Genomic DNA, 15,037 nt, shown 5'->3' on the forward strand with positions numbered 1-15,037 from the left:
AGACGCTTAACCGACTGAGCCACCCAAGTGCCCTGGGATAGACACATTATAAAACATCTCAGTTTCTGTAGCTCAGTAGTCCAGGCACAAGCTGACTGGATATCCGCTTAGGGACTCAAAAAGCTGAAATCAAGGTGTCAGCTAGGATGTGGGGTTCTCATTTGAGACTCGGGGCTGTGTTACAAGCTCACTGGTGGTTAGAAGAATTCAGTTCTTTGTGGTTGGAGCATTAACGCCTTCATCCCCTAGAGGCCAGCCACCAAATCCTGCCAAATGCTCTTCTCCATAAGGCAGATGGCTTCTTTTTCAAGGTAATGAGGCTGTGTCTCGCTGCTTCAAATCTCGAGCCCTTTTTAATTCTAACTTCTACACCTGATTAAGCCAGGCCCACCCACAGCAATTTTTCTTTCGATGTGCTTGAATGAACTGATTGTGGACTTTAATTACAGCTGCAAAATTCCTCCACCTTTGCCATAGAGTCTTGGGAGCAAATCCCATCATGTTCCCAACCCCCATTCACACTTGGTAAGAGGTGACGTATATCACTATACACACACCATAACAGGACACAAGATTACGGCCGCAGATATTAGGGGCATTGTTTTTCTATTTGTGAGGTGCATCCATAGGAGGGAAGTCTTGCCCCAAGATGTAAAAGGATTTTCCTTGAACGTTTTTGAAATTAGTATAACCGTTTCTTCAGTGTGCACGTTCAGAAGGAGTATCTCATTTCTTAATTTGCTTTGCAAATGCTTCAGAGAGCAGAGGAGAAAAACAGTTTCCAAATTTAACAGTTCCCGAGGGAAACACGCCATCGTTGAGTTGTGGGCAGCCTCGGGGAGAAGGTTTTAACGAGAACCCCAAACATCTCTCTATTCCCAAGAGGAAGGAGAAGCTAAAGACAGGGGCACAGCCCCACTGAGAAGCTTGCCTGGGTTCAAACAGTGTTCCCATTTCTGAGGGACCCCAGACCGTCTGTTTCCTCCTCATGAGGAGGACCTCGTGATCATATTAGTTTGCATGGTCAGCTCATTAGCAGGACAACATGACTCACACAGAGCACCCCCACACCCATCCAGGAGCCCACTTGACCTCAGGGTCCCCTCACTCCTCTCCCTCCCCCCTGGGAAGCAAATGCTTCAGTGTTGGCGCTCCGTGTTGAACAATGGAGGGTCTGTGTACTTGGTGTCCACCCTGGAGTTTCACTATGCAGACTTGTGACATGGTGGAAGCATCAGCGGGGGAGTTTAATGGATTGTAACTTTTAATCTGTAATGACATGACGTCATTACACATAGGTATATTGTTATTGAAAAACCGTATATTACATGTGAAATGCATTGCGTCTTGAGATACTGTATTTGAGGCATGAGAAGGACGTGCCTCCGGCAGCACCTGGCATAACGTGGGAGCTTACTGAATTCTAATTTGTTAGCTTATAATTATGTTATGCCATTATACGTTGGCATATTATTGTTTAAAAAACATATATATATTACCTGTAAAAGGCATCATATGTTGGCATTTAAATCTTATGTATTTGAAAACCAGTTATACCAAAGTAAGAAACATGAAATTGCTCAAGTATGAAAACATTATGCACTTGTTACATATTCCTATGTAATTGTATCCTATAGTCTACTTATATTTCAGGAGGGACATAAACGGTGAGTAAAAGTAACTAAAGAGTAAATAGGAGACTTAGAGGCCGATCTTACTGCTGTGTTCCGTACGATGGACGATTATACTGGAAATTCAGACAGAAGCACGGGCCCGTCCCCTGCTCGGCTCCAGGCAGAGGACGGAGCTGCGCCGCCCCAGGTGAGGCCTCCGGCTGGACGCGGGGACAGGTGGCGGCTGGGGGTGGGGGGCGCGGAGCGTACTGGCTCAGCCGCGCACGCGCAGTGCCAAGCCAGGGCCGGCCCGCCCTCACCCGGGGCCTCCCGGAAGTCCCGCCCCAGGGGGCGGGGCCAGGGCCGTCCGGCGTAACGGGGAGCTGCCGCGCGGCCGCTTCCGCGGGCACGAGCGCCGGAAGCGGAAATGCGTCACAGGGGCGGGCGGGCGGCGGCGACGGCGGGTGGCGTCTGGGGCGCCTCCGGCGGACGGTGGCGGCGCCGGGCAGAGAGGCCGCGGCTGCCGGGGTCGTCGGGGGACGGCGGTGAGCTCGGGCCTGGGCGGCGGCGGCCGGGGGCGCAAGCGGAGCCCCGCGCCGGTAAGCGACGACCTGCGACCACCCTCTTCCGCGAACCGGGCCGGGGGGGTCCGGCGGGCCGTGGTCTTCGGGGTCCGGGGGTCCGGGGTCTGCGAGGGCCGGGGGCTCTGGGGGGACGGGGTCTGCGAGGGTCGGGGGCTCTGGGGAGACGGGGTCTGTGAGGGCCGGGGGCTCCAGGGCTCCGGGGTCTGCGAGGGCCGGGGGCTCCGGAGGGCCGGGGTCTGTGAGGGTCGGGGGCTCTGGGGGGACGGGGTCTGTGAGGGCCGGGGGCCCCGGGGGTCCGGGGTCTGCGAGGGTCGGGGGCTCGGGGGGACGCGGACTCCGGGGTTCCGGGGTCTTGAGGGCCGGGTGCTTTGGGGGGCCGGGGGCTCCAGGGCTCCGGGGTCTGCGAGGGCCGGGGGCTCCGGAGGGCTGGGGGCTTCGGGGGTCCAGGGTCTGCGAGAGCCGGGTGCTTTGGGGGGACGGGGGGTCCGGGTCTGCGAGGGCCAGGGGCTCTGGGGGGATGGGGCGTCTGGGGCCTGCGAGGGTCGAGGTTTCTGGGGTCTGCGAGGGTAGGGGCTCTGGGGGGACGGGGTCTTTGGGGGTCCGCGTCTGTGAGGGCTGGGGACTTTAGTGGCTCGGGGACTCTGGGGGTCTGGGTCTCTGCCTCTTAGTGGATTGAGGTCTTTGAGGGCCGGGTGCTTTGGGGGGATAGGGGGTCCAGGGTCTGCGAGGGCCAGGGGCTCTGGGGGGATGGGTGTCTGGGGTCTGCGAGGGTAGGGTCTCTGGGGGGACGGGGTCTTTGGGGGTCCTCGTCTGTGAGGGCTGGGGACCTTAGGGGCTCGGGGACTCTGGGGGTCTGGGGTCTCTGAGGGTCTCAGCCTCTTAGTGGATTGAGGTCTGTGAGGGCCGGGTGCTTTGGGGGGACGGGGGCTTGGGGGGGTCCAGGGTCTGCGAGGGCCGGGGACCCCGGGGGACGGGGTCTGTGAGGGCCGGGTGCTTTGGGGGGACGGGGGCTCCGGGAATCCGGGGTCTGCGAGGGTCGGGGGCTCCGGAGGGCTGGGGTCTGTGAGGGCTGGGGGGCTCTGGGGGGACGGAGGCTCCGGGGTCTGCGAGGGCCGGGGCCTCTGGGGGACGGGGTCTTTGGGGGTCCGGGTCTGTGAGGGCTGGGGACTTTGGGGCTCGGGGACTCTGGGGGTCTGGGATCTCTGAGGGTCTCAGCCTCTGGGTGGATTGAGGTCTGTGAGGGCCAGGTGCTTTGGGGGGACGTGGGCTTGGGGGGGTCCAGGGTCTGCGAGGGCCGGGGGCCCCGGGGGACGGGGTCTGCGAGGGTTGGGGGATTGGGTGGTCTGGGGTCTGAGAAGTTCGGGGGCTCTGAGGGGACGGGGACTCCGGGGTTCCGGGGTCTTGAGGGCCGGGTGCTTTGGGGGGACGGGGGCTCCGGGGCTCCGGGGTCTGCGAGGGTCGGGGGCTCCGGAGGGCTGGGGTCTGTGAGGGCTGGGGGCTTCTGGGGTCCAGGGTCTGCGAGCTGGGGGCTCCGGGGAGACGGGGTCTGTGAGGGTTGGGGGTTCCGGGGGTCCGGGGTCTGTGAGGTCCGGGTGCTTTGGGGGGACGGGGGGTCCAGGGTCTGAGAGGGCCAGGGGCTCTGGGGCGTCTGGGGTCTGCGAGGGTCGAGGTCTCTGGGGTTTGCGAGGGTAGGGGCTCTGGGGGGACGGGGTCTTTGGGGGTCCGGGTCTGTGAGGGCTGGGGACCTTAGGGGCTCGGGGACTCTGGGGGTCTGGGGTCTCTGAGGGTCTCAGCCTCTTAGTGGATTGAGGTCTGTGAGGGCCGGGTGCTTTGGGGGACGTGGTCTTGGGGGGTCCAGGGTCTGTGAGGGCCGGGGGCCTCGCGGGACCGGGGTCTGTGATAGCTGAGGGCTCTAGGGGGACGGGGGCTCCGGGGTCTTCGAGGGCCAGGGTCACGGGGTCTTTGGGGTCCGGGGTTCACGAGGGTCGGGGGGACCGGGTCTGCGAGGGCTGGGGGGACAGGTGCTCCGGGGTCTGCCAGGGCCAGGGGCTCTGGAGGGACGGGGTCTCTGGGGTCCGGGGTCTGTGAGGGTTCGGGACCCCTGGGGGAAGGGGTCTGTGAGGGATGGGGGCTCTGAGGGGACGTGGGCTCTGGGGGGACGGGGGCTCCGGGGTCTGCGAGGGCCAGCGTCACGGGGTCTTTGGGGGTCCGGGTCTGTGAGGACTGGGGTTTTAGGGGCTCTGGAACTGTAGGGGTTTGGGGTCTCTGAGGGTCGCTGCCTCTGGGTGGATTGAGGTCTGCGAGGGCCGGTGGTTCGGGGTCTGCGGGGGTCCCCGGCAACTGGGGAAGGGGATGAAGGCCGTGGAGTCCAGGGTTTGAGAGAGGGCGAGGGATGCCCTGGGGCTCGAGGCCGCGGGTGGGGGGTGGTGGGGGGCTGAAGCCTGGGAAGCCCTGGGTCTCGGGGAAGGGGCTGGAGGGGGGGTGATGCTGGCGTCTGTGGAGCTGGGGACTCCGGGTCTCAGGGGCTCCTGGAGCCGGGGTCTGCTGGGGACCCAGGTCTGCAGGGTCCAGGGCAGCGGTGGTCCTGGTGTGCGGGTCTCTGGGGCCGGTGGCAGGGGAGGGGGACAGAGTGTGCCAGGGATGGGGGCTGGGAGCTCCAGTGGGTGGGGGTCTCAGGGCTGTGGGGGCTGGGGGCAGGGGTGGGGGCAGCAGGGATATGAGGCGGGCACTGGGGGCGGGGGCCTGTGAAGGCGAAGGACTGGGCAGTGCTGGAGAGACTGAGGGCGGTGGAGAGGCCAAGGGTCCTGGGGCAGCCGGTGCGGCCTGGAGGCCATGGCCCAGGGGTGGGGGGATGGGCTTGTCCTGGGGCGTTGCGGGGCCGGGGTCCGCAGGGTAATGTTCGGTGGACGCCAGAGCTTGGGGTCGGGCAGCTGGGGGTGGGGGAGTGACGTCACAGGGGGTGGGGTTGTGGAGGGGTGACGGGGCGGGGGCCCAGGGGAGGTGGGTAGCAGGCGACCGGGGTGGGGGCGCTGCCCTGTGTGGGCTTGGTGTCCTGGGGCAGGTGTTGGGTCGCAGCCAAGGCCAGAGCCTGTCACCCGTGCCCCGGACTGTGCCTTGTCCCAGCCCCCGCCCGTGTGGGGGCCGCTCCCCGGGCCGTGCCTCAGGGCCTCGCCACAAGCCTGGGAGGGAGCCGCCCGTGGGTGGGGGCGTGGGTGGGGGCGGGAGCAGGCACCTGTATTGTTTGGGTTCCTGTGGCGGAGCCTGGCTTTCCGGTGGGGGAAGAACCCCCCCCCCCCCCCAACCCCGGTCCGCCCAGTGGGGAAGTGTTGCCCGGAGAAGGCGGGGGAGGACAGGTGCGCCCTGGGGGCTGCTGGCTCGGGAGGGGCCCTGCGCTTGTCGCTCGGCCTCGGGCAAGCAGGACACCGCGCCAGTCCCAGAGTCACTGAAGCTGACGCTTCCGATCTTGTCTCGGCCAGAAACTTCCTTCCTGTTCCTGGGGGGCCCCATCCTCCATCCACGCTGCCGGAGGGAGTCGGGAGCCCTGCCCCACCCTGCCCTGCGCTGTCCCGTCCTGGCTGCAGCCGCAGGGGCGCGCGCGGGACGGTTCCGGGCCGTGCGCCGTGCGTGCGTGCGCCCGCTGCGGTGGGGGTGGCAGCTGTCCCCGCCCACTCGACGCCCTGCGGCCCTGGGAGACCCGCTCCTGCAGGCTGGCTGCGGCTGGGCGCCCGCCGCCGCTTGGCCGCTAGGCCCTTCCGATGGTGTCTCACCCCCGTTTTCTGTTCCCTTCGGTTCGAGGAGACAGAACCTCGTCTCAGGCGGCCGCGGCTTTTGATGAGACAAACGCAGACTCGTTTGTCCCCTGGCGGCCCGCGGACAGCGCGGACCCTCGCCCCGACCCCGGCCCTGACCGCCGCCGTGTGTGTGTGTGTGTGGTGTGTGTGTGTTTCAGGCCCCAGCGCCCGGCTATGGCCGCGGCCACCATAGTGCACGACACGTCTGAGGCGGTGGAGCTGTGCCCCCCGTACGGCCTGTACCTGAAGCCCATCACCAAGATGACCATCAGCGTGGCGCTGCCGCAGCTGAAGCAGCCGGGCAAGTCCATCTCCAACTGGGAGGTGATGGAGAGGCTGAAGGCCATGGTGCAGCACCACCAGTTCTCCACGCTGCGCATCTCCAAGAGCACCATGGACTTCATCCGCTTCGAGGGCGAGGTGGAGAACCGCAGCCTGGTCAAGGCCTTCCTGGCCTGCCTGGACGGCAAGACCATCAAGCTCAGCGGCTTCTCCGACATCCTCAAGGTGCGCGCGGCCGAGTTCAGGATCGACTTCCCCACGCGCCACGACTGGGACTCCTTCTTCCGCGACGCCAAGGACATGAACGAGACGCTGCCCGGCGAGCGGCCCGACACCATCCACCTGGAGGGCCTGCCCTGCAAGTGGTTCGCGCTCAAGGACTCGGGCTCCGAGAAGCCCAGCGAGGAGGTGCTGGTCAAGGTGTTCGAGAAGTTCGGGGCGATCCGCAACGTGGACATCCCCATGCTGGACCCCTACCGCGAGGAGATGACCGGCCGCAACTTCCACACCTTCAGTTTCGGGGGCCACCTCAACTTCGAGGCGTACGTGCAGTACCGCGAGTACGTGGGCTTCATCCAGGCCATGAGCGCCCTGCGCGGCATGAAGCTCATGTACAAGGGCGAGGACGGCAAGGCCGTGGCCTGCAACATCAAGGTGAGCGCCCGCCCCGCCCCGCCCCGCCCCGCGCGCCGGCCCCCGGGGGCCTGTCTCGCGGCCGCGCGCACAGCACACACGCACGCAGCTGGCTCTCCGGCAGGGTGGCTGCACGCCCCGCCAGCGCAGGTGCAGGCGAAACCAGCGGCCACACGCAGTCGGCCTTGGACACACCCGCATCCGGACGCGGATGTGAGAGCACTTCCGTGTGGGGGACGGGGTGACAGGCGGAGACCCTCGCCGCCGAAGCACCCCGAAACCGCGCCCCAGCGGGGCCGCGGGCCTCCCCAGCGTCCCCGTCACCCGGGGCCGAGGGTCCCCTGTCCCGCCGCCACCTCGCACTGGGGTCGGCCTCGCCGGCCTCCTGGACGACCCGGGGGCCGCGTGCCCCTGTGAGCGCTGGCCGTCCTCGTTAGCGGAGGCAGACGCGCCGTGGCGGCCTCGGCCAGAGCGCGCGGTGGGATCCCGCCGGCACGCTGCGAGACCGCCCGGCGTCACAGGGGGACGTCATCGCTGAGGCCGGGTCACGTCCGGGTCAGGTTGCGGCTTCGCCGGGAAGCTCAGTCCCCGGCCACGAAGGGAGCGTGTGCCGTCGGGAAGCTCAGTCCCCGGCCACGAAGGCAGCGTGTGCCGTCGGGGGCGTCCGCGGGCGCCCGGCCCCACGCGGCGGCCGACACCCGCGCTCGCTCCCCGGCAGGGCTCCGCGGAGCGAGCGCGCTGCGTGCGGCGCGGCCGAGCCGGCCGCCGTCAGCTGAGGCCCGCGGCCGTTCGTGGCGAACCGTGCTCCGTGCCGCCCTCCCCCGCAGGTTTCCTTCGACTCCACCAAGCACCTGAGCGACGCCTCCATTAAGAAACGGCAGCTCGAGAGGCAAAAGCTGCAGGAGCTGGAGCAGCAGAGGGAGGAGCAGAAGCGCAGAGAGAAGGAGGCCGAGGAGAGGCAGAGGGCGGAGGAAAGGTACGTGCGCGCCCGCGGGGCCTGCCTGCTCGCGCGCGCGCCCGGGCACCGCGCTTCCGGGTGCGGGCTCGAGCGCGCGCGTGCCTGGCCGTTCACAGCGCGTGTGGCCGCGTGTGTGCACGTGTGCGGGAGTCTGTGTGCAGGTGTGTGCGTGCAGGTGTGCACACGTCCTCCGCGCACAGCCGCTGTGCTCGCTGTCCCGTGCGCGAGATGCTGGCCCAGTCCGGTCTTTGGCCTGTCTCCCCAGCTGCGTGGGTTTCGCAGGCGCGTTTTCCGCCTTCGGCGAGTGCGCAGCTTAGATGCGTCGGGCCTGCTGGGTTCGCCCGTTACCAGCGGAGATCGTCTCTGCGTCGCGAGCGCTCGGCGTCTCCCCTGCGGCCGCGTGCGGGCCGTGTTCTGACCTTCCTCCTGACGCGGAGGAAGGCGTGTCCGCACCTCCTTTCGGCAGCGGACTCAAGCCCCGACCGGGCGCGAGAGTCCTGGCCCAGCTCCGCGCCCGCCCCGAGGACAGTCGGCCTGCTGGCCCGGGGACGGCCTGACGCGCACCGGGAGACGCGGCGGGCGGGGCTGGGGTCTGGGGCCGCCGAGGGGGCGGGGGGGTGCGTGCCGGCCGCCTCGCGGTGCTGCAGGGCCCCACCTGCGGGATGCGGGCGGGGGGGGGGGGGGGGGCTCCCAGAGAAACAGGCTCCCCAGGCAGCGGCTCTGGGGCGGCAGAGGCGGGAGGCTTCGTGAGGCGCTGCGCGGCGTGCGGGGCAGCGGGGGCCGGTGCGCTCGGGCCCCGTCACTACGCGCGAGCCTGCGACCGCTCGCTCCCCGAGCCCCCGGGCCGTCACTCGCACGCGCCTGCCTTTGTGCCCACGCGTCCCCTCCAGCGTGCCCTCACCTGCCCCCTCGTGTGCCTCCCCTCGCGCCCCCGCCTGCCCTCACGTACACACTTGTCGCACAGGCGCTGCCCTCACCTGCCCTCGAGTGCCTCTCCTCGCACACACGCCTACCCTGGCCAGCGTGCCTCCTTTGCACACCTGCCCTCGCACACGCTCGCCTGTCGCGTCCCACGAAATACTGGGAAGTTTCAAGAGGCCGGTCTTGGACCATGTCCGTGGGAGGAAGTGGGCACGTGGCCCTCAGCACGAGCTGCCCCGTGTGCTGGGCCAGAGGCGGGGAGGACCGAGGGATCCCGGACAGTGGGCGGTGCCTCCTCTGTGGTCGCTGACGCTTGGACGCGAGGTGCTAGCTGGGGAGGGGGCCGCGCGGTTCCCACAGAGGGTGCTTCCCCGGCCTGCGTGTGCAGGCTGCCCCCTGGGGAGCCCGGCCGCTGTTCTCGGTCCGGGTGCGCGTGCACGTGGCCGGTTGGCTTCCACGCAGGACTGGAGCTTGGATGCTGCGTCCTGTCTTGGGAGGTGGGGAGCACGGGGCCTCGGACCTCGTGGGGCCCAGACACGTCGTTTGGTTCACTCTTTGTGCGGGGGGCTAAGACAGGCGGTGTGGTGGGTTCTGACCTGTGGGGCCTGGACGGATGCTGAGCTGGGCCCCGACCTGTGGGGCCTGGACAGCCGGTGTTGTGGATCCTGACCTCTGGGGCCTGGACAGATGGTCTTGTGGATCCTGACCTCTGGGGCATGGACGGATGGTGAGCTGGGCCCCGACCTGTGGGGTCTGGATGGCCAGTGTTGTGCATCCTGACCTGTGGGGCCTAGACAGTTGGTGAGCTGGGGACCGGACACATGCTGAGCTGGGCCCCGACCTGTGGGGCCTGGATGGCAGGTGTTGTGCATCCTGACCTGTGGGGCCTGGACAGTTGGTGAGCTGGGGCCTGACCTGTGTGGCCTGGATGGATGCTGAGCTGGGCCCCGACCTGTGGGGCCTGGACACGGGTGCTAGGGAGCCCTGGTACACCTCCCTCTGTGGGAGCTGTGGCCCTGGGTCTGTTCCCACGTCCCAGTGTGAGGCCCCAGCTTCCTTCTGGGTCCTGAGGGGGCTGGGGACCTACGTGCGTCCTGATCCCCGGGCCCTGATCCCCGGGCCCTGTTCGCTGGGTTGCACGTCTGCACGTCTGGAGTGCCCAGGACTGGCCTTGCCCTTCCGCGGCCTGGGCGTGTCCCACCTGGGCTCCTGGCGGTCTCGCGCTCTGCGTCTCGTCCTGCCCAGGGCAGCTGGGACTTTTCCTACCGCGTTCCTTGGGGTTGGACTCAGGCTACCATCAAGGTGCACGTGAGGGTGGTTCACCCGGGGCTCTTTCCGACCTGGCCCGGGGTCTCCTGCTTACGTTTGGGGTCTCTTGGTGGGGGCCCCCCCGCCTCTGGCCGAGCACAGACGACCTAAGCTGCTGGGCGGCCTGAGGGCTTGCTGGAAAGGGAAGCAGTCGTCTCCAGGTGCTTTTTCTCTGGTGACGTCACAGGAGTTCCTTATACTCCGTCAGCAGGTCCGCTCCCTCAGGGACCCGCTGATCCTGGGGGTCACAGCCCAGGGCTCACCGGATCCCCGGGGGGGGGGGGGGGGTCACAGCCCAGGGCTCACCGGATCCCCGGGGGGGGGGGGGGGTCACAGCCCAGGGCTCACCACATTCCTGGGGGGGGGGGTCACAGCCCAGGACTCACCGGATCCTGGGGGTCACAGCCTGGTATTCCCTGTGCTGGGTTTTTTGTTATAGTGACTTTGCCTTTTCCAGACTCTGGAGCAAAGGGGTTCGTAGGTGCATCGTCTGTTGTGTGTGGTCTTTCCCGTAGCTTGGTGCTTCCAGAACCTTCCGCGTGGCTTTGCTCACGGGTCCTCCGTTCAGTGTAGGGACTCCCACAGCCTCTCTGGAGCCCCGGTGATGGGGCTTTGTGCACCCTGCCAGCACCTCTGAGTATCAGTCGTGCGCTGAGCAGTTGTTTCTGGGTGGATGGCTGTGTGCAGTGAGCGAGCATGTTGTCTGTGCGCCGCGGTGTCCTCTGGGCCAGCACGGGGGTGTGCGCGCGGCGGGCCCTCCGGGCAGCACGCGGGCGCACACGAGGCTCCCGTCTGGCCTCTATTCGTCCGTGGCGTGGGCGGCCGTTCTCCCTGCGGCACGTGCCCGTTTCTGTGTGTGAGCACTGCCGCGTGCCAGGGGTCCCGGGGGTGGCCCTGCCTGCCGCTGCGGGGGGGGGGGGGGGGGGTCCTCGGCGCGCCGGCCTCTCCCCCAGCTGCCGTGTGTCGTTGAGAAGCAGGTTCCGTGTCGCGAGGCCCGCCCATCGGTCGCGTCCTTCACGGCGTCCGGTTCCCCAGCGAGACCTGCCCTCCGGAGGCTCCGGGGGGCCTCCTGCGCAGATCCTCGGGTCCCGCCGCGGCCCGCGTGCGGACGCGCGTTGGAACAGCGGGTGTCGCGCCCGCCCCCCGCCGCCTCCCCGCCGGCGCCCCCGCGCGCACAGCCGGGGCGCGCGGTCCGTCGTGCTGAGCGGTGCCGCGCGCTTGTCGTGCAGGAAGCAGAAGGAGCTGGAGGAGCTGGAGCGGGAGCGGAAGCGGGAGGAGAAGGTGCGGCGCCGGGAGCAGAAGCAGCGGGACCGCGAGCTGCGCCGCCAGCAGAAGAAGCTGGAGAAGCAGCAGGCGGAGGAGCAGCGGAAGCTGCACGAGAAGATCCGGCTGGAGGAGCGGAAGCTGCTGCTGGCGCAGCGGAACCTGCAGTCCATCCGCCTGGTGGCCGAGCTGCTGAGCAGGGCCAAGGTAGGCGGGGCGCGCGGGGGCGGGCGCGCGCGCGTCCTGGGCCTGCAGCCCGGGGGAGGGCGGGGGCGGGGGGCCGCGCCAGGGCGCCTCCCCGCGGCTCTCAATACGCCGGCCGCGCCGCCGCCTGCTACTTGCCGGCCTCCCGGCCTCGTCGCGGGCGCCAGAACGCGCGCTCCAGGCTCACGGGGCGCGGAGCACTTCGGGCGCAACCGCGGGCACACCGCCCGGGCGCTGGGGCGCAGGCTCGCCGGGTCCCCCAGAGGGAGGGCGCGACCGAGCTCGAGGAGGGTCTCCCAGCCCCCAGGGCTCCCCTCCTGCTGCACGCCGTCTTCCCCGGGGCCCCTCGGGACAGGGGGCTTTGCTGTGACCCCACAGGCAACGTCCCGGGCGACGGAACAGCCGACTCTGCTGTGACCCCATGGGCCAGCAGCTGGGGCGACGGGTCAAGGGTCCTTGCTGTGACCCCACGGGCCAGCGGCCAGGTCGATGGGACAGGCGGCTCTGCTGTGACCCCACGGGCCAGTGGCTGGGGCGACAGGCTGGGGCTCTGCTGTGACCCCATGGGCCAGCAGCTGGGGCGACGGGACAAGGGTCCTTGCTGTGACCCCACAGGCCAGCGGTCAGGTCGATGGGACAGGCGGCTCTGCTGTGACCCCACGGGCCAGTGGGTGGGGCAACAGGATGGGTCTCTGCTGTGACCCCACAGGCAACGTCCAGGGCAACAGGACAGGGGGCTCTGCTGTGACCCCACGGGCCAGCGGCCAGGTCGATAGGACAGGCGGCTCTGCTGTGACCCCACGGGCCAGCAGCCGGGACCTTGGGGACAGGGGGCTCTGCTGTGACCCCACAGGCCAGCGGCCAGGGTGACGGGACAGGGGGCTCTGCTGTGACCCCCACAGGCCAGTGGCCAGGGCGACAGGATGGGGTCTGCTGTGATACCCACAGGCCAGCGGCCGGGGTGAGGGGACAAGGGACCTTGCTGTGACCCCATAGGCAATGGCTAGGGTGACGGGACAAGTGGCCTTGCTGTGACCCCACAGGCCAGCGACCAGGGCGCCGGGACAAGGGGCCTTGCTGTGACCCCACAGGCAGTGGCGACGGAGACCGGAGAGGGGGCGCTCTGCTGTGACCCCACGGGCCAGCGGCCAGGGCGATTGGACAAGGGGCCTTGCCTTGACCCCACGGGCCAGCGGCCAGGGCCCTTGGGACAGGAGGCCCTCTGCTGTGACTCCAAAGGCCAGTGGGCAGGGCGACAGGACGGGGCGGTGCGGGCTGATCTTGGCGATGGAGAGCAGCGCCATGGCGTCCCCGGGGAGCTCAGGGCGGACCGCAGAGCCGGGCTGGGCCACGTCCGTCCTCGCAGCCGCGGATCTGACAGCCAGCGCAGCACAAGAGGAGCGCCTTCGCGCCGCCTCGTTCCTCCCGCTCCTCCCAGAGGCCGGGCCAGAAGCCCCCGCAAGAGGCGGGGGCGGGGGACACGTGCGGACCTCGCCGGGCCCTCCTTGTGCTCGGCCAGGCTGCGTGTCCCCGCGGAGTCGGGCGCGGGGCGACCCCGTAACCTGTTGTCTGATTACAGTTGGGATAAGTCCCCGGGAAGGAGACTGGCAGGCGCGCTGAGACGGGCCAGCTCCGCTCTTGGTTCATGGTGAATATTGAAGACGCTCGCCCAAGCGGCCGCGGCGGCGGATGTGCGCCCCGTCATCTCCGCTCCCCGTCGCGGGTGACCGCGGGCGACCTCCCGGCGGGCCGGGGCCACGCCCCGCCCGCCAGCCCCGCCCCGCCCCGGGCCGCGTGCTTGTCGCCCGGGGTGGGGGGCGCGGGGGGTGCACCGCGGCCGGACCGCGCGCCCGGTACCCCCCCACCCCCCCCCCCACCCCGGGCCTCGGCGCCAGCAGGCGGGTGCGGAGCCCCCACGCGCGCCTTCCCCTTTGTGCCGCAGGCCGTGAAGCTGCAGGAGCAGGAGCACCGCGAGGAGGCGCTGCGGCTGCAGCGGCTGGAGGAGCGGCGGCGGCTGCAGGAGGCCGAGCTGCGGCGCGTGGAGGAGGAGAAGGAGCGCGCGCTGGGGCTGCAGCGCCGGGAGAGGGAGCTGCGCGAGCGGCTGCTCACCATCCTGCTGAGCAGGAAGCCGGACGAGCCGCCGGCGCGCGACGAGCTGGGCGTGGCGCACGCGGACCTGCTGCAGCCCGTGCTGGACATCCTGCACACGGTGTCGGCTGGCTGCGCGGGCGCCGCCGCCGCCGCCGCCCTGCACCCCCCGGGGGCCCCGCCGGCCCCCGGCGCCCCGAAGCAGACGCCGCCTCGCCCGGACGCCGACGGCGCGCCCCGCGGCGTCAACGGCAGCCTGGCCGAGGGCGCGCCCTGCCGCGAAGGCCTGGGCGCGCGGCGCGGCGCGGCGGACGACGGCTCCCCGGACAAGCGCTGCCCCGGCGTCCTCGCCTGCATCCCCGACAACAACCAGCAGCCCAAGGCCGTGCCCGCCGCCGCCGCCGCCGCCTGTGAGCAGAGCGCGCCCAGGAAGGACGCGCGCTCCGAGCAAGACAAGTGCAACCGCGAGCCGAGCGGGGGCCGCGGCCGGGCCAGCGGGGGCCGCGGGGACGACGACAGGCACCAGCGGGAGCGCAGCCGGCCGCGGCGGGCGGGCAGCCGCGACGACGCGCGGACCCCGCGGAAGGAGCGGCGGCGCCACCGCAAGCACGCGCGCCCGGACGACAGCCCCCCGCGGCGCAGCGCCAGCCCCGAGCGCGCCCGCGCGCTGCCGGTCCCACAGCAGAGAGCGCTCCAGCCGCCGGGAGCGCAGCCGGGACCGCAGGGGCGGCTCGGGGCGCAAGCGCAGCCGCCACCGCCGCGGGGACCGCGACCGCTCGCGCTCAGGGTCGCCCGGCCGGCACCGCAGCACCTGGAACAGGTAATGCAGGCCGTCCCGCCCCCCCCTCCTCGCCCCACTCCCCCCCCCCACCCCCATCCCGCGAAGACCGGGACCGGGGAGCCGCCGCGGAGCGCACGGCCCCGGGGCCTCCCGGGCGGCTGGACCCCGCGCTTCCGGTGTCCCGCGGGCGGCGGCGGCGGCGGTGGCGGCGGCCTGGGCCTCGCTCGCCAGCTTTAGTTTTCCCCGGAAACTGTTCATCTGATAGCTTTAACTTCACCACGTCCCTCGCAATCAGGGAGAGCGCGCCGGCCGGCGGCGGCGGCGACCAGTGCGCAGCCGCCGCGCCTTTTCTGTCCCGCTTGGTGACTCCCGCGCGGGCAGCGACTGCACGCGAGGCCCGTGGCCCGTCGCTGGGGACAAACTGCGGAGGATGCACGGCCAGGCCCCCCCCCCCCCCCCCCAGGGCCCCGAGAACTTGAGAGCGCCTTGCCCCGGTGGTGGTTTCGCGGGTTTTCCTTCGCAATTTCAGCTGCTCGGGAGGCGCGCTTGGGGGGTGCGCCGGCAGAACCCGGGGGTCCGGCCGGTGCCTGGCGGCCGTGTGCAGGCGGGCG

At 69.4% G+C, this 15,037-nt stretch overlaps 2 protein-coding genes across 2 annotated transcripts; one reads left to right on the forward strand and one right to left on the reverse strand.

The window, feature by feature from the left end:
* Window positions 1-1,929: 1,929 nt before the first annotated feature.
* LOC128773790 (basic proline-rich protein-like) lies at window positions 1,930-5,704 on the reverse strand. Its single transcript, XM_053891377.1, has 4 exons — window positions 5,500-5,704; window positions 4,086-5,127; window positions 3,366-3,792; window positions 1,930-3,276 (listed from the first exon to the last, which is right to left on the reverse strand). Exons 1-4 carry the CDS (start codon window positions 5,702-5,704, stop codon window positions 1,930-1,932), a joined length of 3,021 nt encoding a protein of 1,006 aa, XP_053747352.1.
* On the forward strand, window positions 2,042-14,581 carry AKAP17A (A-kinase anchoring protein 17A). The gene is given in 6 exon segments (XM_053891854.1): window positions 2,042-2,212; window positions 6,147-6,924; window positions 7,731-7,879; window positions 11,320-11,560; window positions 13,500-14,315; window positions 14,317-14,581. Coding segments are annotated over 5 exon segments (2,121 nt in total). The 5' UTR covers window positions 2,042-2,212; window positions 6,147-6,162; the 3' UTR covers window positions 14,470-14,581.
* Window positions 14,582-15,037: the final 456 nt, after the last annotated feature.

The sequence above is a fragment of the Panthera pardus genome, unplaced genomic scaffold (genome assembly GCF_024362965.1).
Source record: "Panthera pardus isolate Hobbes unplaced genomic scaffold, ASM2436296v1 HiC_scaffold_27, whole genome shotgun sequence".
NCBI lineage: Eukaryota > Metazoa > Chordata > Mammalia > Carnivora > Felidae > Panthera > Panthera pardus.